The 26,292-nt window shown below is 36.7% G+C and overlaps 1 protein-coding gene across 1 annotated transcript; it reads left to right on the forward strand.

Annotated features, from left to right (window-relative positions):
* Window positions 1–14,995: 14,995 nt before the first annotated feature.
* On the forward strand, window positions 14,996–24,016 carry zgc:171579. The gene is given in 2 exon segments (NM_001113581.1): window positions 14,996–15,086; window positions 21,998–24,016. A coding segment is annotated over 1 exon segment (1,008 nt). The 5' UTR covers window positions 14,996–15,086; window positions 21,998–22,003; the 3' UTR covers window positions 23,012–24,016.
* The last annotated feature ends 2,276 nt before the right edge of the window (window positions 24,017–26,292 follow it).

The raw sequence follows: 26,292 nt of genomic DNA on the forward strand, positions 1-26,292 counted from the left end.
GCGTGCTGCTACTGCTCGACATACGCGCTGCTCACGCTCTGCTCACGCGCCGCTGACGCTTGCGGTGTGAAACAGGTGTTACAATCACCAGTGAGCTGGCGGCTGCGGATTGCTGGAAAACTACACACACTCTACTTTAATGAACTACAACTCCAAGCATGCACCTCACACTCAATGGTTCCTAAGTCTAACTGATTACACACAGTCAGAAGATTGTTTGAACTGATTTCAAGTACTATAAAGTCAGCACACACATATTGCTGCTGAGTCTTAAACTGTTTAGTGAGCATTATGACACGTTTCCCATTGCCTTGCCGCAGTTGACCCCTGTGTTATTTTATTTGCTACCTTTATGCTTGGAATTATCTGTATGCACCTGTTCCTGTTTCAACCGTTACTTGCAACACGAACCTCTTAATAAACTGTTATTTGACCTTCAACTTTGTTGTGCAGGCGTCCTTACATGACACTAACCTTGGTTTTGTTATTAAATGATGAGTAAATGTGTTATTTGTAAAAGAAAAAAATTATTGAATAAAAATAATTGAACAAATTTGATGTATAACAACTTTGTAATTTTTCAAACAAATTGTTTTTGAGTTTAACGTACATATGCTAAAAATATTTGTTAAACTATATTATCGTTTATAGTTATATTTATGGCTGACTGCTTACCTTTTACCGCTTACCACCTGTTGGGAGCTTTCCCGCCACAACCAGTCTGTCCAGTTAGCTCGTCATGTACGTCGGCGGACTTGAGATGCAGAAAGGAGCTGACCACGACGACGATGACTGGGTTCGAGTTTGGGGAAGAGCGGTTCCAGAAATTAGGTATGACAAAAACAGAATCCAAAAAATAAAGTGAACGAGTGAATAACAGGCTGAGAATATGGTCAAATTCGAAAACGTGGTAAAAATCAGACGATGGCTTTTCTTTTTCTGGACGGCTTTTATTTGTAAATTGCTGGTTGGGTTTAGGGAAGTAAGCGGGGGTCAATTAGTAAAACTGCTTGAGTTTAAGGAAGGAGGAGGAGGGTGGGTCGGTCGATTGGCCGGTCGCCCAGTCAATCATTCAGCCAGTCGGACGGACAGTCGTTCAAAAGTGGCCTATTATGAGTTCACGCGAGAGACGTTCAAGATGCGAAAAAGAGTGCATAGTGGCCTCTCGCGGATTCATGAAAACAAAAACTGCACAAATACGTACCTCCCGCGGCGTATTTCGCGGTCTCCAGAAACGTCTATGGGACGACGTTTACAGAATGAGCCTGGGTTGGTTTTATGACAACAGCAATAATTTGTACCTAAGCTTTTTTTAATCATTCTTTAATAACATTTTTTTATCTGTTTTAAATATATGTTAATAGTAGGAAAATGTATGGAATATTTAGAGATTTTATGCATAATTACATGAATTAATCTGTATAATCAAACTAATTATTGTGTATAATTACAGTATTAGCCTGCATAATTACAGTAATAATCATTTAATCACATTAATTAATGTGTATACTTACATTAATAACCTGTATAATTACAGTAATGATCTTTAAAATCACAATAAGTAATTTGTATAAATACAATAATAAATTATATTTACAGTAATAATTTGTAAAATCACAGCAATAATTTGCATAATTGCAGTAATAATTAGTAAAATGGCAGCAATTACCAGTTTTTTTCTTCAGTTTTTTCACAGTATAAATTATCAACAGTAATAAACTGTAATTTTAATAAATTTTGACTGTATGTTCTGAATTTTTTACAGTTTTTGATTGTAATTCCGTGAATTTTTTCCGTGAACAGATTATCTCTTTCGACTGCTTTTTTTAAAAAAAATTTACAGTGTAGACATTTTTTTAATAAACATAAGCATGTACTGAATTCACTGATTAGTTTGGTAGAGTTTTAGGTGTTATTCAGGATCTACTGAAAATAATGTTAATTCTACTAAGTTGCCTTTCATATTAGATAGATATTAGTTGAATTGTGAGAAGAACGGTGCCAACTCATTGATCTCATTGGAGTTTAACAGAAGTTCACACAAAGCAAGTCTGTGCTGCAGATGGATGATAATTTACAACAGTAAATGTTCCAGAGTCCTGGATGCTGTCGGCAGCTTAACTGTTTTTTGGAGTGACAGTCAGAAATTTTTGACAGAAAAAGAACCGTTTTATGAGTAGTCAATTAAACATAATTAGTTATAATTAGACAATGCTCCCAATTATGTTGCATGCAATTTCCCAGTAATGGATGAAAAAAGCAGATATCCAGTTTCTGCACAACAAGTTCCGCCCTTTAATTATTGCCATTCCAAGTGCAATTTCCAGGGCTGATCACAAATGAAACCGCTTTGCTGTTTGCGGAGATTCGCTCAAGCTGGATTGATCTTACTTCAATGTTTCATTCCATGTGGCAAAGCCTCCAATAATGATTACGCATCGATTTGATGTCCAGATAAAATTAGCTGAGGGCTGCACTGCAGAACATCTGTTTCGACGACGCCTCCCGTCAATAAGAGCTGCGAGAAACAGAACAAAGATTTGAAATCATAAAATAAGCAGAGAGCTTTTCTCTATTGACGGCTCAAAAACTGTTTGTCTGAAGTGTTGACCACGCCAAAGGCCTGCACATGAAAGGATTCACAACGTGTTTACTGTGTAATCACTTTTAGACTTTGTTCTCTTTATGAATGTAAATTAGACCCTGCACAGATGGTTTGCAGATATAGAACATTTAGTAATATTCAAGTGTGACAATCTTTTAGTAAAAAGATTTAAGAAATACAACTTATACAACATATGCTATACAGGTGGGGAAATAAATATTGAACACGTCATGTTTATCCTGTAAACAATATTTCTAAAGGAGCTGTTGACATGAAATTGAACCAGATTTTTGAAAAAACCCAAACAATAAAACAAATCAAAGCAATTCTGAAGAATTAGTTATGTATTGAGAAAGTGCTGAACTATTTAAACGTATTTAATACTTTATATAAAAGGCATTTTTTGGTGATGGCAGTTTGAAGATGCCTCTCATATGGAGAATGAAGTCACATTTTAATTTTTCAGATGTGATTTTTTTCACAGACTTTAACAGAGTGTGAAATTCTAGATGGTTCTGTAAGTCTTGTCTCGTCTTTATTTTGTATTTTCTATTGGGTTCAAGTCAGATGATTGGCTGGGCCATTCTACAACTTGATTTTCTTCCTCTGAAAGCATTTGAGAGTTTCCTTGGCTGTGTTTTGGATCATTGTCTTGCTGAAATCTCCACCCTGGCTTTATCTTTATCATCTTGCTAATGTTGTACTGAAGCAGCTAATAATATTTTACAATGATAAAGGGCAGAGGGTTGCTGAAGAACTACTGAGAGAGTTCAGCTGCTGTCTGGACTTTCCCTGCCTTTCTACACCTTCCTTTCTTCGTGTGTTCAATACTTTTCCCTTGTGTCATTTAATTTTATTACACATTACTTTATTACTTTAAGTATGCGATGCAACTTTATTAATATGCATGACAGCTTCCTTTTTACCAGAGAGACGCCACGTTGTGTTGCCAAGTGGGAGAACATGAATTGTTTGGAGATATGGGTCGTCAGTGTTGCTTTTATAATTTGCTGCAGTGATGGTTTTGTTTTCATTTTCTCCCTATGAGAGTGCAGCTGGACTCACGTGTGAATTACAGTGCACGCGACGCGTAACAAAAATATGTGTCTAAGGGACATTTTTTACTCAAGAGCTTTTCTCATCTGGTGAAATCCAAATTTGCCACTCATCTCCTTTTACTAAAGTAGCAGTTCCAGTTGGTGTTAATTGTCCTGTCTCTACAGATTTGGTAAGTGAGCAACTAGTGGTCTTTGTTTGTTTATTCAGAGGTAAAGTTAGTTTGTATCATCAGCAGTACTTTTCCAGTGTTGAAAGACAGACCTTGGTCAAATGATTTCTAAGTTAATAAAGTTTACCTTCCATTAACATCACTACAATATTGTGGACTAAAAAATCTCAGCGAGTAAACTTGTAAGCACCACAATCAAACTTACCATCGTGGAGGTTTTTCGCCGCATTTTGTGACAGGAATAACACACATGGCTTTCTGACGCTACCTACCAAGGGTTTTTTCTCTCATTTGCCCTGCGGTAACAAACATTGCATGAAAGATACATGCTTCAGTTCCAGCAATTGCTAGAATCAAATATCTCGTTTATTAAGAGGGGCATGAATGAAATTGCTGAATAAAAGAGCCAAACTGCAGGTAAAGTCCACCATTTAATAATTTGGCAAATAATTTGATTACTGATGTCCATTTAAACACAGTCACTGTCTTTCTCCTCTGCGTCTGTGTTTGTTTGGCCAGTGTGAAAATCAGCGCGTGCCCAAACCAACACTCCCATTTTTATGCAAATTTTTACGGACCTTGCCTACCGACACTCCCCCCTAAATAGAGCTGGACACGCCCATTTTCCTGACTTTTTCCAAAGTAAAGGTGTGAAAAAAACCAGGGGGGTTTCATGGCCCTTTAAGGGAAGACTAAATAGCATACAAGTGTGTGTGTGTTTAAGACAGAAAGCAATTCAAACTTATAAACAAGTGTAATATTTTACCAAACCCTTTCATTGTAACATTTTATAAACGAGATAAAATATTGAAAACTTATCAATTTTATGTTTTGTTTTCCTTTGTTCAGTTCACATGCCATCCTTAATTTTGTACCTGTATCACCTGTTTGCCATTTAGTTTGCTCATGTGTTTTAATTCAGTTAATCAGTCTCTGTGCACATGTAAACATGTTGTTTTCTTTTTTGTGTTCTCTTCTCTCTCTCTTCTGCCATTTATCCTGTCCTGTTTTAGGTGTGCAACCATTGGTCAAAGGGGCTGTCAATCACCATCGTGACTAAATCGGCGTGACAATCAGGAGCGGGTCCGCACAGTATAAAACCCATGCGCTTGCGCTGTTCTTCAGGATCTTTATGAGAATTGGATTATATTAGATCTTGTTTTACTAATGGCTAACAGTGTGTACTTTACGAGAACTCTAGTGATGTGAGCAGCTTAGTATATCCATTTGTTAGTTAGTTAAAGGAGGCGTTGCCACATGTGTAATAAAGTTTTGAAGTTAGGAAGTTTAGTTAAGCTAGGCTGTACGTGCTGAAGATTACAGTTTAGTTTCTGCATTCTGCATTTTCTTTGATCAGTTAGTTTAGTGGGTTGGGGTTTAGTTAGATTGTTTTGTTATATTTCTTTCTTTTTTTTGACAACACTCCTGTTTTTGTTGTTTAATTCGATTATTCAAAATTACATTGACATTACATTTCCTATATTCTTTGTTTGACATTCTCTGTTTAAAAAAATCCTTACTTTTTGTTTCACTTAACAAGCGGTTGTGTATTCTCCTTGTTCATCCATCATCATTAGACTCACTGATTGTTACGTTTCATCAATTTAATTTTTTAATAACTTCAACACGTAACAATTATTATTTTAATGTTGCCAAGACACTTATGTCCAGTGTTTCTTCCAGCTTCTCGTTGGAAGTCTCTTTTCAGTTGAAGATTTTCTATGCATGTATTACAGTATTGTATTTCTCTGTGGTGCAGGATATTCTGTCCAAGCTCAATGCTTTTTTTCATACTCATTGTTAGATTATGGTCAATCATTTTGGAAACTACAATCAATTCAGCTTGATCAGCCGAAGGTGTCATGCAGTCTGCATGCACATTGATAATGAAAAAGGTTTTGGTGCTGTCATTTGTCACTCTGTCGGTATAAAGCCATGGCCTATAAGTCATTCAAATGGGTCAAGGTTTCTCCTGTGAGTGTACATATATAATGGGTGAATCTGTACATTTCTATACAGGCAGTCTTTTAACTTTGCTACTGATGGAAGCAATGTTTTCTCCTAAAAGGAGACAATGCAAAGCATAAACAGTACAAGAGACACAAGCCAGTAAGCACAGTAATGTCAACATGATGTCATATTGACATTGTACCCAACTAAGGGGTGTTGCCTTTTATTTGCAAATGAAAATCAGGCTACGTCAGAACCCAACGTAAGGCCGAAGTCAATGTCCAACCTCCAACCCAGAATTAACCAAATGTCAACATCTAATGATGTTACAGTTTGATGTAGTTACAATGACGTTTATCAGATATTGGATTTTGGTTGCCATACTTGACGAATAAATGTCAAGGTGTTGGTTTAACGTTAAATTTTGGTCACTTTCCATTACAACTTAAAACAACACAGGGTCATTCTGAAAACATAGTCCTGCGGACGCTTCTGGAGACTGCAAATTATGAAGCCTGAGGTACATATGGCTGCATTTCATTTTTTTAAGTGAACGCTACGGGGTGGTATGACACTATTCTTCTTGGCGCTTACTGGCTGCAACCAGTTTGTCCAGCTAGCTTGTCAGGTACGTCGGCGGACTTGAGGTGCAGAGAGGAGTTGACCACGACGACGACAACCAGGTTTGAGTTCGGGGAAGAGCAGTTCCAGAAATCAGGTAAGACAAAAAAAGGAATCCAAAACATAAAGCAAACGAGTAAACAACAGGGTGAGAATCTGAAAACATGGTCAAAATCAAAGGAGGACTTTTCTTTTTCTAAATGCTTTTTTTAAACCGTTGTTTGGGTTTAGGGCGGGTCAGTCGATTAGCCGGTTGCCCAGTCAATCATTTAGTCATTCAGTCGATTGACAGCGGCCTCTGGTATGTTCACGCGAGAACAGGGTGGGCGAGAGACATTTGAGATGTGAAAATGCGCACACAGCGGCTTCTTGCGGATTTGCGAAAAACAAAAACTGTATGTATTTCGCAGTCTTTAGAAATGTCCATGGGACTATGTTTTCAGAATGAGCCTGGGTTGACTTAAAATCAACCAAAAATTAACCAGTCATTATTCGAAGTCAAAATATTGTTGTCCTCAGACATTGGCTAGACATTGAATTTTGGTCACCTATAACGTCACAACCTGAAAACAATCTATTATTAACATATTTTCACATTGTGTACCTTCTGGGAGGATTATATGTGTACTAATATATCAAATATACCAATGTTAAAAGACTGGAATAATTTAGTTTCATCACAATTAATTCATATTAGCATTATGTAAATTAAGGATTATGGTTAGACAAGGGAATATTTCCAAAAGCATGGCATATCATTATGTCAAAAAATTATTACACTCTAAAAAATGCTGGGTTAATTTAAGCCAATTCTGGGTGTATAAGGGACTAACCCAACTGCTGGGTTGATTAAAAAAAATAATGAATAAATACGACCCAAAGGTTTGGGTTTGTCCATATTTTACCCAATTTGGGTTGAAATAACCCAGCATTTCTTAGCTTAGGTGATGTTATTATTTGTTATTAAGTTAATAACAAAATGGCTCATTTAAAATGTTTAGCTCTCGTATGTTAATATTCATAAAGCATTTATTATCCTTAATTGTTAATAAAATCACTTTATATGATAAAATTATAGTGTCACCATGGACTTGATGAACTAATATTGTTATTGGTAACACTTTACAGTAAGGTTGTATTAGTTAATGTTAGTTAATGCAAACAATAAACAATACATTTATTACAGTGTTTGTTCATGTTAGTTAATGAAAATGTAGTTGTTCATTGCTTGCTCATGTTAACTCACAGTGGATTAACTAATGTTAACAGGCATGGATTGGATGTTAATGATGCATAAGTAAATATAGAATTATGATTAATAAATGCTGTAGAAGTATCGTTCATACTTAATACATCTTAGCAAATGCATTAACTAATGAACCTTATTGTTACTTAACCTTAACCTTAAAGTGTGATAACATTAAATATTAATATGTTCTTTAAAAATACATGGCTCGTTTAAGATAAATTAAATAAAAGAAAAACTTTTTGTCAATACTTTGCCAAATTTTGTACATCATTTCTTTATTTCTTTTATTCTTTCTTTCTTTCTTTATATATTTTTAAACAGGAAAATATTAAAAGATAATCGGGTCTGACTCAGCATGAATGCTGTTTTTTTCAGCAGGTTCCTGCTCTGCAGAACATAAAAACAGACAAACATCTCATCCATCAATACAGTACAAACAATAACCAAACATATAAAATAGAGAAAAGCAGGCTACTATCTCAGTGGCTACAGCGATAGTTGACCATCAGATGACGAGAATGGGATTTTTTAAAAGTCTGTTTTTAGATGTTGTGGGATCTCATTCCAGGTTTTTGTATAAAAGTAAGATCTCTGTCCACAACAGTTTTTAAAAGGCAGTAATGACAAACATCCATTTGTTGCAGATCTGGAGGAACGATCAGTCCTTGTGTTAAGTTTTGGAACTAAAGCACAAAGGACTGCTGAGATAGCGCTATTTAAAATTTTAGTACAGTGATGTGTCCATCCAGAAAGTCTGTAGTGGATCCTATAGGCCCTATTGTACAATCCAGCTATTGGCTCAAAGATATCATTTGTTGTGAGAGACCAAAGAGGCAAACAGTAAGACAAGGTAGACAAGATTATGGCAAGATTATGGACTTCTTTCTTTCTTTCTTTCTTTCTTTCTTTCTTTCTTTCTTTCGCAACAAATATTTTGATATACATTTCATAATGAAAAACGACATAAAGCAGAAGTTCTGATGATTTGGAATTTCTTAGTTTAATACATTCTCCAAATAAAGAGAGTTTGGCTAACAACATAATATTTTTTAGAGAGTGAAACATCACTTCTCCATCAAATGAGGAAACATTAGGTTCCCTTTTCTTGCTGTATTCTTTATGAAGTCATTTAAATTCTTTCCCTTCCCTGAATTCAGTGTTATTTTTTTCCTTTCTGTGTTTTAATGACTATGACTTGGAATTTAATTGTAGATCTCAATTACCTCAGTGATTATTTATAGTATTTTCTTTCTGGTTTTTCATTTATTCGAAGGAAGGACAAGCTAATTAACATCCTCATGGAGACAAAACAAACATGGGACCCTAAAAATATATTTGGAGAAGTTGTAAATATCAAATCTGTAAAGTCCTCCACAGCCCATTAATGCATTCTGAAGGTTTTGTAAATATTCATAAGGACATTTACAAAGAAAATGAGGTTTGAGAGTAAATCCAGTGAGATTAATGAGTCTGTGCTGGCAGTATGATATAAAGAGAACAGTCAGTGAATAGAGGCCATCACAACTTTCCCCCGTCTTTAGAGAAATGGTCTTTGGATTCACTGATATACAACACAAGTTTGATTGAAAATGCACATTGAGTCATTATTTAAATAATTTTTTATTTTTTATTTTGTTTACATACTTGTTTGACTTGCTTTCATTTGTAAAAAAATAATAAAAAAAAAGAATTTACAGAATGCTTTAGCAGATTTTTTTCTATTCAAATGAAGATAACAGAGACAACAATAAATACATTAATGCATAATCCAGTGTTTGTAATGTTTTTGGATCTATGTAAATCGAATTAAATAAAATCATTAAACAAATGATTGCTAATGTTTATCATAATTTTGTGATTAAATTACTGTATAAATACAGCCTTTAATGTCTACATCAAATAATTTAGTTCAGGCGAGAATAAAACATTTAAAGGGATAGTTCACACAAATAAAAATAATATTGCTAATAATAATGCAAATAATAATGCTAATAATAATAATAATAATAAACAATTCTTCCATCATTTACCCTTGACTTGCTCTAAAAAAATTTAAGTTTTTGATAGTTTTGTTGAGGTTAACCTTAAATTTTTTTTTTATTCTATATAATTATTTAATTGAAGCTTCTATAAATTAAAGCTTCAACTTATAAATATATTGAAACTATTTGATTCTTAAGTAAAACCTACTGAACTGATGTTGGTATGAATTTTAACTTTGACAAAGAACAGTGTTTTTACAAGTGACTGTCTGGTTAACACTGCAAGATATTAGAGGGTAGTATTCCCATGAAGTGCTGTGTCCTCTTTGCTTCAATGAATCTGCATTATTCTTTCATGCATTAAATCACATAAATTTCACTTTAAGTGTTTGTTTTAACAATATTGTTTAACGTCCAGTAGTTTGAAACTGCTGTTTAAAAAAAGATGATCAAAGTCCTTGTTAAATCAATGATCAATTTGTTTAAATGTACATGTTTTATTGTGTATTATATGATATATTGTCTATTGTGAGATTGTTGTTAATCTGTTTTGTGGCTAGACACCGCTGAACAGGCTCCACTAATTTGAGCTAAATTTAATTAAATTTTACTCAATCCATACTTGTTGAATTTGATCAATATTATTGCTTGTAATCTGTTACCTCAATTTTATTGTGTAGATATAAAGTATTATTTTTTAGAGTTGATGAAGTTTGCATGTTCTCTTTGTGTTTGCGTGGGTTTCCTCCACGTGCTTCAGTTTCCCTCACAGTCCAAAGACATGTGGCTAAGGTGAATTGGGTAAGCTAAATTGTCCATAGTGAATGAGTGTGTATGGAGATTTTGCAGTGATGGGTTGCAGCTGGAATGGCATCTGCTGCGAAATACATATGCTGGATAAGTTGACAGTTCATTCCACCGTGGTGACCCCATATTAATAAAGGGACTAATCCGAAAAGAAAATGAATGAATGAAAAGATACACATTCCCGTTTGTTAAAATTTCCATTAAATGTTTAAGAATTCAACAACCAATCTCCATGTTTGGTGTACTGTAACTTTTAAAGTAAAACGATCATACCACTTTTAGTAAAAGAGAAACCAAATAAAATAGGTCACCATAAGGAGTCCCAGCAAAGCACACCTATGAAATCACTATGTCAAAGTCACGGCGAGCAAGCCCTTTCCTCCGCCAGCCTTTTCATTTACGTCTTGCGAGGGGCCTTGTAACAAATGTGGAGGCAGAATTCTCAGCAAGTGCATTTTGTCATGCTGTTTTCTTTAGTCCAAATCCCATTGGCTCGCCGAATGCTCATGCATCAACTACAATTTCACCTCTTATATATTGCATGCAAGCAACCCCTGCAGATGGGACCTCCGGAGGTAGAGCGCTTACAGTTTGGGCATGAATCAAGCTGGGCCGTTGTGTCACAGCATTAAGATCACCTGCAACGGGTTTATTTAACAGGTCTGGCCACAGCTGAATGCTAAACCTCTTCTAAATTGCTTTAATCCATGTAAATTCAATTATTCAGCATACAGAGACACACCGGTGACCTTTCGCTACAACAGCAGAAAGCAGCGTCGTCGTATTGATTTGTTAATTAAAGAGAAAACTCACTTACCTGTGTACTAAATCATTGATGTGTGTTATTAACATGAGTGCATCTGTTAGGGTGAGAGAGAGAGGGAGAGATCGAGAGAAAAGATGCAGCGTGTTATGATATTGCATTATCTCCAGACATCGATAACGTTTTATAAAGTCTCTGTATAAGCTCTGGTATCGATTGAACGAGGGACACGATTGTGACAGAGGGATGCTGTGCACTGGGTTTTGTTTGTTCCTTGTTGGGAACGTTGAAGATTGCTTTGCTTTTTCGCTCAAACTGCATTTGGCCAGTCCTGACACTTAAACCACGCTGTGTGCATCGAAAAAAAGCTGCGCCTTGACATATTGTAAGTCTTTTCACAGTGGAAATCGATAGTTTTATTGAAAGTTCACTCCTCTTAGGGTTATTTTCTGTTGCCTATTGATCTGCAGGTGAATGAACTCATAACAAACAGCTAACTGCTTTTAGGTTGCACGTCGGCACTGCCAGTTTCCCCAATTATGCGATTGTATGATGAAGTGTTGCTCAGATTGCGTGAACGTCTGTGGTGAACAAATAGATTTTTTCTTTTTACACTTTATTTAATTGGAATAATGTGGCATAATGTGAGATTTAGGTATATATATATTTTTTTTCCATAGTGTAAAAGTATGGTAAAAAAAATACTAATAGAAATTATGTAATAATAATGGGACACACTCAGGGGCAGATTTAGAGATTTTAAGGCCTTAAGCAATTCCAGCCATAGGGCCCAAGTCCTAAAATACAACTTTTCAACTTTTATTCATTCATTCATTCATTTTCTTTTCAGCTTAGTCCCTTTATTAATACGGGGTCGCCACAGCGGAATAACTGCCAACTTTTCCAGCATGTTTTTACGCAGCAGATGCCCTTGCAGCCGCAACCCATCTCTGGGAAACATTCATTCACACACTCATCCACACTCATACACTATACGGACAATTTAGCTCATCCAATTCACCTGTACAGCATGTCTTTGGACTGTGGGGGAAACCGGAACACCTGGAGAATACCCACGCGAACGCAGGGAGAACATGCAAACTCCACACAGAAACGCCAACTGACCCAGCCAAGTAGGGCTGTAACGATACACCAAACCCATGATTCGGTTCGTATCACGGTTTTTGACCCATGATTTGATTCGTATCACGATTTTTCGTTTTTTTACTTTATGATTTGTTTCCATATGGTAACAATGTCCAACAGTTGGTCTTACTTTGAAATTTCTAATTTAGAACTTTCCTTATAACTTATAATTTTGTTGTTATGTTGTGTGTTTTGATTTAATTGATTACAAACTAACTTGATGAACTTTTTTTAGTTGTGAATATGTCATCATAACTTACAGGAGGTGATGCCTTTTTTTTGTGGATCTGACATGAGTTCATCCTTTGACTTTATTGACGTTGTCATTTGCATTCAGCTACTCACATTAAACGCCAGTCTGTCAGACATCACGCAACAGAAAAACATTGCATGCATGTGACTTAACCAAAGTTCATCATTGGCCAAACTAAGGTCTTCTCTTTCCAAATAAATAAATAAATAAATATATAATAATCATATAATCAAAAATGGGAAATAATCATAAATATTATGTTGCCATATGGCAACACCATGCGGTAGAGGGTTAAAAGTACAGCATATTAAGTTTTATTTGAATCATTTGTATTTAGTTGTTTAGTTTTAGAAGTTCTTTAACCTAAAACATAGTTTAGTTCTAAGTAAATTGGTTGTGTATTTTGTCAGTTTATCATAATTTTTTCATTGGCTATCTATATATTTAGCAAATCAATAAAGATTATGGTATATAAAGTTATTAATCCTGGTTCATTATTTTCACTGAAAGCAAAATTAATGTAAAGTACATACTTTAAATCTTGTTATTAGTTTCTATTTAGTGCTGTAATTATATACAATCGCATTATTTAATTTTGAAAACATTTATTTAAGGTGGCATGGTGGTTTAGTAGTTAGCACTGTCACCTCACAGCACAAACTGTGTGGAGTTTGCATGTTCTCCTCGTGTCTGTGTGGGTTTCCTCCAGGTGCTCCGGTTTCCCCCACAGTCAAAAGACATGTTCTGAATTGGTGAATAGGTAAATTGAATGAACTGAATTGACTGTAGTGTATGAGTGTGTGTGTGTGAATGTGAGAGTGTGTGGGTGTTTACCAGCACTGGGTTGCGCTGGAAGGACATCCACTGCATAAAACATTTGATGGATAAGTTGGTGGTTCTTTCTGCAGTGGTGACCCCTGGTGAATAAGGGACTAAGCTGAAGGAAAATGACTGAATGAACATTTATTTATTAAAATGATTTATTTTATTTTTGTCACACACTGTTTGTTTTTTCTTCTTTTTTGTACAACCCAAAAACTGTATATTTTAGGAATGGGTTCCTCACAAGGGGGTCTTTGTCATACAAAAGTTAGAAAACTTGTTATAGTGCAAGAACACTCTGTTGTGGTCGTCCCTTGAGACTGAATCTCTGACTTTGTCTTTACCAGGTGATGTGCCATGCCTTCTTTCAGGGGCTCTGTGGACTATCATTCTAAGACCCCCCTACAAGAAATCACCATATGAGTGTACCATAACAGTACAATGCATTCATCCTCTCCAAAGGCCAAGCTCCAAACATCTTCCTCAACTCTGGAGACTGCTGGAGGAGCTCCCTCAGGCTGGACTCGCCAAAAAAAAAAAAAAAAAAAAAAAAAACCTCAAGAAATGCCACTTCAGACCGCTTGAAGAGTCTTAGCTAGAGTTGTAGATCAACCAGGGACTGATAAAACCTTCAAAAGCGCACAGAAGCTTTGCAGTTTTATACTTCCTGGCCTGCGAGTATGAAATATGTATGCGGTTTCCGAAGGTAGGCAGGTTACCATCAGTGCCTCATGCCTAGTTTTTCTACTTTCTCCCCTCAAGTATGACCAGTAATGGACGGCAAAAAAAGCACTATATGAAGATCTAAGGCCAAACCAGTCTTTGGCTTCCTGAAAAACCCTTTCAGCTTTTTTTTTCTTACATGCTCTAGGCTTTAATCTACCCTCCACTCCATGTTCATGCCAAGCTGCTTCTGTGACGGTGATGCAATTCACTGTCTGACACCAGTATTGTACGTGTTTTGACATCACTTGAACTGATTCTTTGACACATGAACAGACAGTCTTCTTCCTCATGTCTAACACATGCCTTTATGTTCACCCTTTAGCTTTTCCAAATGCCGTTGCATATTAATAAATACTAGTGTCATGTTTATCTCATGTCAGTGCTTCAAAATGTCACTTACCTTTATTTAGATTTGATGTGTGAATTAAAATAAGTAATACTTTAAATCCAGTTTGGGATTAACAATGTACTCACTTAGTGGTTTTATTTCACTTACTATAGGTCTAAAGCTTAAACCAATCATATCAATGCAATTACTCAATTTTTTAATTGCTGAATGATTTTCTATGTTTTGAATATTATTTATTTTATTTTTAATAGATTAAATTAACATTTGGATTTGGTATTGTTCTTAATTAGTTGTAGGGACATTTTTCTAGAACCGTTCTTTCCAGCCAAACAAAAGAGAAGCTTGAGGTGTTGCTTAAATGTTGGTCAATCCTGTGCGGAAAGTAACCGTTTCTTTTCTAATGCAATTCCTGATGTGCATGCTTTAGTCATGTGCTATAAGGCAACAGCCTTCAGCTCTTCACACTTTTTTTTATATTCATACTTTTTTTTTTCACAGTTGTTCTTTTCCTGTTCCTGTAGCAAATCTGTGGACTTGAGTTGTCAGCAGTTATTTGGTGAAATTGAAGTTTTATGAAACAATAAGGTAAGCTATTTATTTATATTACTATTATATATATATATCCAAAAAATATACCACCACTTTGATCACTTAACTGATGATTTGGTAAAAATTGTTTTAATGGTCCAATTTTTGGCAGGTTCGAGTTACAAAATATTGTCTCAATATGTAGATTTGACTTTGAATTGTGCTGTGGATGAAAAAAACCTGTCAGACTACATATTTTTTTTAACAACAAATCATTGTTTGCCATCTTTAAAGCACGGTAACATTACTGAGATATCTGAATTAACAATTTTTAAAGATCCTTTATCCAAATAGTTGTTGAATAGATGATTTCACCCCAAAATTATTTTACTAGCCCTTCACTTGTTTTATAGGTTTTTGAGTTTTTCCTCTCTTCAACATAAATGAAGATATTTTAAATGACCTCCTTAATATACAGTTTGTTTTTATTACTACATAATAACATAATAATACATAATAATTCTAACTTTAACTGTATACTTAGAATTTACAAGACTTGCTAACTTAACATGTCTTGTAATAGATATTGGTGTTATAGCTATTTTTAGGTATTTTTAGATTTATGGGCAGTGATAAGGTTAACTATATTTAGGCAGAAATGTTGTTACAGGCATAGTTCAAACTAGTGAAGTCTACTGTATTCAATATCTACTGTAAACACTCTCAAGTGGTTTCAAGTTTTTATTAGCTTCATCTGTTGAACACCAAACTAAATATTTTGGAGAATTATGGAAACCAGTTGCCATTGATATTTATAGCAGGACTAACTGCTAAAGAGGTCATTACTGTAGCTACTGGATTTCAACATTCTTTAGAGTGTCTTCTTTTGTGTTTAAGAAAAGAAAATAAGTCAAAAAGCTACTGAACAAGTGAAGGGTGAGTAAGTTTACTTTTGGGTAAACTTTAGTCTATTTACCAACTTTTTGGGTGAAGGATCATCAAAACTAAAAGGCGAATTCAGCTTTTTCAGAGTAAAACATGTTTTTAAAATGGGCAAACAATGATTTGTTGTTAAAATGATGTAGTCTAACTTTTTTTTCAAATTTTTGTCCATAACACAATTAGAAATGAAATCCACATAATCTAACACAAGTTATGTTGCAACATACAATATTTTGTAGCTCGAACCTGCCAAAAAAGTGGACTTTGAAAATAATTTTTTACCAAATCATCTGTTAAATAATCATAGTTGTGGCAGTTTGTGGACACAGCTCTACTGTTAAGCTAAGTGTGATTTTGCCAATCAGGATGCAATCCTGGATTAACATCTATGATAATCCTGGAAATCCATTCATTTTTGAAAATATAATCCATGCCTCTAATCCCTAACCCAGAACCTAACCCTAACTGTAAATGATTCACAAAATCGGAGGGAATTAATAGTTGGATAACATTGATGTTGGAGAATTTTTTATCTGCCCTGACATTCGTTCATTTTCATATGCTTATAAACAAGTGGCTAAAGTCTAACATCACTGTAAACAAAACAAACTGGGCTACAATAATACAACCTGTTAAAGTTTTTAAATTTGTGTTTGTCTTGTCAATACAAACAACAATGACAGAGTCTTTCATGACTTAATCTGCTGAAACGCATGTTCACGTTTGCCGACCCCAGGGAGTTTCATCTGATTGAATATTGATGTCGATTAAGGCAGGGGTTAACAAACTTTTCAGCTAACTACCCCTAAAATAACAATGAAAGTGACTCGCAACCCCCAAATTCCTCTTAGGTGATTATAAATATGCAAACAGTGCTCATACAACAATAGGCCTATATAAACATGAGCATACTGACAACCCAAAAAGTCTAACAACCATATAATTTTTCATTAATTCATCTTTTTGGCTTAGTCCCTTTATTAATTCGAGGTTGCCAGCACATGTTTTATGCAGCGGATGCCCTTCCCATCTCTGGGAAACATCCATACTCATTCACACTCATACACTACAGATAATTTAGCCTACCCAATGGACCCTTCGCTAAGCCCTGCCCTCCATAGATACTGTTGCTATGCCTGTCAAGCTTTCATGCCTGGCACGTCTCTTACAATGTGTATGCGCCAGTGTCAGACATTCCCAGGATAATTAGTCATTTTTGGCGAACAAGTGAAATATCCGAGAAAGCCAAACAAAAAAGGACTGCAGTATGCATTACAGGGGTATATTCACAACATAATAGGCAACCAATTAGAGAATAATTCAATCAAAAATGACGCTAGGTTAGCCTAGCCACTTTATACGCTGACCATTCAACATTCAACACAAGTTTCACCTGGTGCTGTAGCTGACACTATTACTGTGCTGTTAATTTGACGTAAACATGCTGATCCTATGAAAAAATTAAATAAAAAGAAAGGCTAATGGCTTTTCATTTGCATGTTGTTGGTTTTTACTATTAAAAGCTACTATTTTTTATCTTCTGTGGGTTATGGTTAAAATATTTTAATTCTAATAGTTTAACAAAATGTATTTGACTTTTTTAAATTACGAAGTGACCCCCTGTTAATGTCCTGAACCCCCCAGGGGGTCCTGACCCCCATTTGGGAACCACTGGATTAGAGCACCATAAAACCTCCCTGTCTCAGCAGGGTGTTTCTACACCTCTAATTTTAAAATAGCAAGGGAAGTGTGAGTCCAGCTTTGTTTAAGTGGGAGTGATGGGTGGCCAAAGTGGGAAGGGGTGCATGAAAAGGGGAGTTACAGAATGTGCACTTGCTGATTTTCACAGAGGCAACACAAACACAGGCACAAAGCAGACAGACAGGGACTACGTTTACATGGACATCAGTAATCAAATTATTTGCCTTAATTTGATTAAGACAATAATATGAATAAAGCATTTACATGAGTTTCTTTTTGAATGTTCTTTTCATGATCCCAGTACATGTTATAGCACATAATTGATTAACATCATTGTGTCATCACGCTATCCACATTTCCTCAGGAGTTGCATGTAATTTCTGGTGTTTCATTTTTAATTTGTCGACTTTTTACTTTTTACTTTTAACATTTCATGCATGCATTCCTATGACAAACGAGATATTGGAGTATGAACGGGTGGAAGAGTGTTGTTTTACACGTAATGGAATTTTATACTGCATGCCGTATAAGAGAGAGAAAAAAAACTGTGTTTCTCAATAACTTAGATGCACTCGGTAGGTGCAGAGAATAGTGTCAGACAGCCGTGTGTGTATAGACTATCCTGTCATAAAATGCGGCAGAAATCCTACACCAGGAGCCTCATGTACGGACTTGCGTGGAAATCATACTAAAACATTGCGTACGCACAAAGCTGTAAATGTGCGTAAGCAGAAAAAAATTCAGATGTATGAAAAACTGCATACGCCGAATTCCACGCATATTCTTTTGTACATCCGAATGAATGTGAAACTGAGCGCAACATGCACGAGCACAAAACCCCTCCCTGCCTCCTCCCCCGTATGAATATGCAAATGACTCTACCTTGGCAAAACCCAACGAAAAAGCAATGGCAAAAGCAAGCAAAAAGAGAAACTTTGAACAGAATGTGAATTAGAGGTGCTCCTTTTGGAGGTAGACCGGAGAAAAGCGGTGTTATTTGCAAGTTTTTTCTCTGGAATTAACAACAAAAGAAAAACATAGAGTGGGAGAGTTTAGCTGATGCGGTTAACACAGTTGGGTCTGAACATCGCACTTAGTGAATTAAAAAAGAAATAGTGTGGTTTATAGGTGTAAAATGTTACGCCACCCTTAAAGAGCCCATATTATGGGTTTTTGAAAATTCCCCTCCATGTAGTGTGTAACACAGCTCTAAGTGAAGTGAAGTATCCAGCTAAGGCTTAAATCTGTAAGAATACAGTGTTTAAAACTGTTGATTCATCTATAAAAGAGTCGATTCATAGTGCTTCAAACGAGTCGCCTTGATACCGACTCATTAGGTGTTTCGCCATGACGTACGAACGAAACAAAGTTTTTCACGTGCACGCGCAAACCCGGGAGATTTCAAACCTGAGGCCCCGCCCTCTGACGCAGTAACCCAGACACACACACACACACACCCACAAACACACGCACACAAACATGCCGGTCGATTGAAGTCACATTGCAGATGGATATATTGAGTCTCTACCCAAAGATGAAACCTCAGCATTATAGCCAAGCAGTTGGAAACTACTGGAAACTTCTGGAAGCTACATGCTACAAAGAATACTTCATCTGAGTTTGTTAAAGGAAGGATCAGTAAAGAGTAACTGATGGACGTCAGGATGGGTTTCTTCCATTTCTCAAGTGTAAGTACGTGCGGTTAAAGTTGTTGCCTCGTTGACTCTAGCTTGCAAATGTATTTAGTTGTGATTTGTTACTTGTAACCGAGTGTACTGTATCAGGTTAACTGGCTATATTCTCTTATCGCGTGCAAAGTCACGTTAAAAACGCGACGCGTGCTGCTTTGTTTATGGAGCTCCGTGGTAACGTTAGAGGTGTGCATACCCGCGGCTGTCCCCGCGCCAGATTTCTGCGGCGCGGGAATAAATTTCCGAATAAATCGCCGGAGCGGTCGGTAACGGGTTTGATTTGGGACGGGAGCGGGCTGCCTGAGAAAGAGAAAGATGTGTCTGCTTGGTGCTTGTGTGTTAGTGCGCACGCGCGCGTATGAGAGAGAGAGAGAGAGAGAGAGAGAGAGAGAGAGAGAGAGAGCGAGCGAGAGCTTTATGCTTGGTGCTGTGTGTGTGTTTATACAGATTTTCGGTTTTGTTCTCCCCCGCTCTTTAGCAGGATCGGGCGCGGCGGGCAGAATACGGGGCGGGTTCTAAGGCTAAAACCTGGCGGGTGCGGGCGGAAGCGGGAGCGTTCTCGTCCGGAGGTGTTTGTGTGTGTGTGGCAGCTAAAATCCACGCCTACACTATCTAGCGTGTATGAACTGTGATTACTTTTTAAATTGCTGATTAGCTATTGGCCATTTCACTCTCTGACTGAAGGCAGTCGACCAATCGCGACAGACTGTCATCGGTCCAATCAGCGCAGATTAGCTTCGCGCTAAGGAGGGGTTTGGGAACAAATGAATCACTGAACGATTCATACAGGAGTCGCTGGGATAATTAGGTAAAAATAAATGCAGATTATAAGACCATGAAGGTGTTTTTTGACCTTGCATGCATATTAGACTGTTGTTGGAGACCCTTACAACCAAGATATGACCCTATTTCATGTATAATATGGGCTCTTTAACAGTCTCTGTGGCGCAACTCGTAAACGCATGCTAACATGTTTTGACACGTTCGAGCATGAACTCGGATCGAATCCAGCGTCTGATGAACTCTTTCTTCTTTTTTCCCCCGCTACATATCAGATTTTGCCAACTATTTATCATGAGAAAGACAAGTAGGAATCATTAATAAGTCTGTGCATCATATTTTGTTTGCACATTTATTGAATGGAAATGTTTCTGATTCACACATGCAAATTCATCTTCAGATAGTGTCTTTATAGCAATGTGTGTGCAGTAGATAGCTTAGATTACATTGGGAAAACAGGCGACCGCTGCAAATTGTGCTTTCATGTTTAGCTGGTTAACTGTATGGTATGGAAACCTTATATACCTGCTGAACCCGTCTCATACAGCTGCCATTGCAAGGCTCAGACACTTTGTAGAGAGCAATTTAACACAACTGAATCTATTAGTCGCCAATGGAAATAAAACAGACAAGCACAATAAATGTGCGTATGCCAGCCAAGAAGCTGGCGTGGAGCTGTGCACATTCCCATGTTCAGCGATTCTGATCGTGAAACCTGGCGTACGCAAAGTTTTTGTGCGTACTCAGCGTTGATACATGAGGCCCCAGGGGTGTCCAAACTCGGTCCTGGAGGGCCGGTGTTCTGCAGATTTTAACTCCAACTTGCCTCAACACACCTGCAAGGATGTTTTTACTGTAAACTTAGTGACTAAATAATTTTGACTAAGGTCTTAAAAAACTGAAAAAGTACTTCTGACAATACTAACTAACTTTTCCATCTAAATAAGCATAATCAAAGAACATTGATCACACACTCCAAATCTGTAGAGACATGACAATCAACACGTACTGGAAAAAAATCTTTGTTGCGACACATTTATGAACACAACACTGACGACCCATGTCTCTGAACAATTCTTCTTCTTCCGCTTGTTTTAATTACGATTAGCAACACAACTTGGCGTCTTCGAAGCTACATCATGGATATTATTGAAGTTGCACCTCATTCACAATAGAGCACAGCACACTGATTGGTTCGAACCAAGTCTTTCTCTTGAATTGAAGATGAAAACTCAACCACGTCATGCAGTATCGACCATTACAGACATCCAGTCTCTACTCTGGAATTTAACACAAGGATCTTATCGCTGTGATGTAGCTTTTTAATTTCCTTTTAAACGGGAAGAAAAAAAAATTGCTCTAAACCAGGGGTGGCCAATCCTGTTCCTGGAGAGCTACCTTCCTGCAGATTTCAGTTGCAACTCATAATCAACACACCTGCCTGTAATTATCACGTGGTGTTCAGGTCCTAATTAATTGGTTCAGGTGTGTTTGATATAGGTAGCAACTGAAATTTGCAGGAAGGTGGCTCTCCAGGAACAGGATTGGCCACCCCTGCTCTAAACAATGCAAAAACAACCAATCTTTTTTTTTTTTTTGTGAAAAAAAAAGTGTCCTAATAGTGTTTTTAGCAACATATATATGACTGTCAAAATCTCAAAAAATGGGTTTTGGTGTTTCGTGACCCTTTAAAGAATGTGTTCGAGTTAGGGAAATCACATTAACACGTGAATCGCTTGTTCTGCATGTTTATTTTCGGATGCATACATTTAGTTTACATCGTAAATAACAAGGTAATTGTTTTGCTAATGCCAATTATGTTTGAAAATGACCTAAAAATACCTTTTTTTACAGGCAAAGATGGAGAGTCACCTCAATATTAGCATTCTCACCAGTGTCCCAGCTACTGTAGGAAATGCTTGCGGAATCGACTTCAGTCAGGATGGGATCTTCCTTCCCGTTCTGTATGGAATCTTCTTCGTCATCGGCACCCCTTTAAATCTGCTGGCGCTCTTCGGACTTTACAAGCTAATCCAATCAGAGAACGTTCTACCTGTGTACGTTATTAACCTGCTGATCTCAGACCTAATTCAACTCCTGACTTTGCCTTTATGGATGGATTATTACGCCAATGGACACAACTGGCGATTTGGGCCCCGTAGTTGTCAGTTCATGGGCTTGTTTTTCTACATCAGCATTTACGCGGGCATCTTCTTCATGTGTATCATCGCTCTAGAGCGGCACCTAGCCATCGCCAGACCTCTCAGCTTCAAGCATCTCCGCAACTTGAGGTTTGCTCGTTGGATCGCTATCTCCATTTGGGTTCTAATTGCGGTGCCACCTGCCATTGCGTTCGACAAGCTCTTCCCCAAGCAGGAAAATTACACGCTTTGTATTGAAAAGTATCCCTCAGAGGGCAGTTTTATCACCTACCGGCTGATTACTCTGCTTGTGTCCTTCATCATACCCCTGAGCTTCATTGTCGGTCTCCACAGAAAGACGGTCCGCTCGCTGATGGCAATCAACTCGCTTTTATCCGAGGAGAAGAGGAGCATCAGGGGTCTGCTCACTCTTCTGGTGGCCGTATTTGTCACGGTTCTGGGGCCCTATCATTTCATCGGCTGTGTGAAGTATGTCGGACTGCTGATACACAGCAGAAAGTGCGTTTGGGAGAAAGCGGTGTTTGTGCCCTATCAGTTAGGACGAGGCCTTCTGAGCCTTAACAGCTTGCTGGATCCTGTGTTTTACATCTTCCTCCGCAGAGACTTCCGTGCTGCCGCTGGGAACTACTTGCCCTGCCTAAGGAAAGTGAGAAGTAGATCATATCGGACAGAGAAGCCGACAAGTTCTACTCAAGACTGTGATTAAACATTTCCCCTGGATATGTGTTTGAAATCTGGACAAAGATCTATGTGTCTAGTTTTAAAAACGAATGTTTAATTAGATCTATGATGGCTCCATGGTCTAAGATTAATATTATACCATCATTATATTTAACCAGCAGATATCAGAAGACATTTTTTTTCCAAATCATGACGTATATCCAATTGAAACAGTCCTGAAATGAGAAAGAAACGTAAGCTTGATTTTGTCCTTTGGGAACTAAATGGATTGTTGGAAGATGGGTGTTGCTAACAAAATGGAGGAAGATTAAGGAATGGAGAAAATCAAGGTAGCAACGAGACACACCCTGATAGCTCCACCCTAAAGGCATTCCTTGTGACCAGAAGGGAACTGGGTTTGAGAATGACACAGTTGGTATAGATTGAAGAACATGTCTGGAGAAAGCACCATATGGTTGGCAAGCTCTATGAGAGAATTACAGAAATGGTTGTGGAGGAAGCCCCCTATATACACTATGGAGATGGTTTAGCTTTGTTTTATGCAAATGACTAACCTTGAGCATGTGGCACTCATTTAGAATGCTGGATTTAGAATTGACTAAACGAAATTGGCTGTAATGTTAGTGTGAATGAGTGTATAGGTGTATCCCAGTACGGGGTGGAGGCAGGAAGGGCATCTGCTTAAAACATATGCTGGAATTGGCGGTTCATTCCACTGTGGCGACCCCTGATAAGGGACTAAGCTAAAGGAAAATGACTGAATATTATTTTATCTTGTTTTATTTTTTCACAGCTCACGAAAATCAATTAGCCCTGTTTCAACGTAATTTTCTTTAATGGTCTTCAAAGTTAAAGGCTAACTTTCTCTAGGTATTAGGGACTAGACTTTAAAAAATAATGATACAAATGCTATCACTGGCAAGTAGACTTTTGTACCTATAGAAGCAAGAAAAAAGTCCATTTGGTACTTTAAATGTACTTTCATTTTAGCACTTAAAGTGCATATATTAGTACCTAAAAGTAAAAAAAATTAAGTTTGAATAGATATTGAAACCCCAGGTACAGTGTTTGTACTTTTATTTCTGAGAGTGAACCTTAAAAGGATAGTTCAACCTTAAAATTTCCTCACCATCAAGTGGTTCCAAACCTTTCATGAGTTTCTTTCTTCTGTTGAACACAAACGAAGATATTTTATATAAAGCTGGAAACCTGTAACCATTGATTTCCATAGTAAGAAAAAAAATGCTATGAAAATCAATGCTTAGAGGTTTTTGGCTTTCCTTAAAATATTTATTTTGTGTTCAAAAGAAGAAAGAAAGTCAAACAGGTTTGGAACAGTTGTAAGGTGAGTAAATTGTGGCAGAATCTTCAGTTTTATCTCTTTAACATAGTTTAAAATATACATATATATATATATATATATATATATATATATATATATATATATATATATATATATATATATATATAAAAACATGAACATGGCCACATCCAAGTGAGTCACGTTTACAAGAAGCTGAGATGTGACTAGTAAAATAAGTTCCCTCTTGACTTCATGATTAGTATGTGAAAAGCTTGATTCCCATGTTAAATTCCATCCTGCAGATTTTAGGCGACATCTTTTTAGGAAACATCAAATTGGCAGATTTCAGATCTCCAACTGTAGTGTGTCTTACTGTGAGATTTTTTGTGCCAAATGAATAATTACACCCACAGCCATCAACTGCAAACGTGAGACAGACAGAAACGTCAATTGCCAAGGGTCGCAGCTTGCTTTGAAATCATTACACTTTGCAATTATAACATGTTATATAGATTTTTTTTTAAGTATTAGCCAGCATTATCTACATAATTACTTCTGTTAAATTAAGATGTGTATTTTTAGGTCATTGAAACTCTTTCTCTTGTAATGCTATGAATTGTACCAGAGGAAAAACCTGCTATATGAAGGATTTTTGGCCATACATTCACATAAATGCAACAACGCCGGAGGAAACCATTGACCTGATTTAGAAATGTCAGTATTCAGCACTTTTTGTAGAGTGAACTTTAGAAACTTTGTTATATTGCTGTATGTGATTGTTTATTTAGTAGTGTATTATATAGTGTATTATATTTAAAAAATCTGTCTAATCAATGATTGCATTGCAATTTTTATTCATTTTTTTCTAATAAATGTTTAATAGTAACACTGTTAAAAAAAGAAAAGCACACTTTTGTGAGGTGCACTGGCACTAGATGAAAGACTATTTGTGTGGCTGTTTTTGTTTCTATGGAAACATATTGGCAAGATTATTACTAAATAATAATGGCAAAAGCATATTTAATTCCCAGAAGAAAGTCTGATTACAGCTTTTTTTTTTTAATACTAATATTATAGTTACCTTCAAAGAATAAACTTTGTACAATGCAAACAGTGATGTAAAATACACTCACCGGCCACTTTATTAGGTACACCTGTCCAAATGCTCATTAACGTCAATTTCTAATTAGCCAATCACATGGCAGCAACTCAATGCATTTAAGCATGTAGAAATGGTCAAGACGATCTGCTGCAGTTCAAACCAAGCATGAGAATGGGGAAGAAAGGGGATTTAAGTCACTTTGAACTTTGCATGGTTGTTGGTGCCAGACAGGCTGGTCTGAACAGCCTACCTATAGTTGCTGACCATGTCCATCCCATTATAATCACAGTGCACCCATCTTCTGATGGCTTCCAGCAGGATAATGCACCATTTCATAAAGCGTAAATCATCTCAGACTGGTTTCTTGAAAATGACAATGAGTTCACTATACTCAAATGACCTCCAATCAACAGATCTCAATCCAATAGAGCACCTTTGGGATGTGGTGGAACGAGATTCAAATCATGGATGAGCAAATCATGGATGTGCAGCCGACAAACCTGCAGCAACAGCGTGATCATGTCACTATGGACCAAAATCTCTGAGGAATATTTCTGTACCTTGTTGAAGCTATGCCACGAAGGATTAAGGCAGTTCTGAAAGCAAAAGGGGGTCCAAACCGGAACTAGTCAGGTGTACCTAATAAAGTGGCCAGTGAGTGTATGTTCTTTAAATATTTGAATATAATTTGGCAATAGTTTTGTTGTGAAAACCTGGCAACCCTGTTGTGTGGGACTTTGTTTTTATTCACTGTATGGAAAAGCATGAAGAATAACGAAGCACAAAAAAAATTACAAAATACAATGAATAAAATAAAACTGCTTGTACTATAAATGTACTATGTAAATGTACTATAAACTGTGTTCATTATTAAGGCAATAAAATACATTCAGATAATACC

The sequence above is a fragment of the Danio rerio genome, chromosome 13 (genome assembly GCF_049306965.1).
Source record: "Danio rerio strain Tuebingen ecotype United States chromosome 13, GRCz12tu, whole genome shotgun sequence".
NCBI classification, from domain to species: domain Eukaryota; kingdom Metazoa; phylum Chordata; class Actinopteri; order Cypriniformes; family Danionidae; genus Danio; species Danio rerio.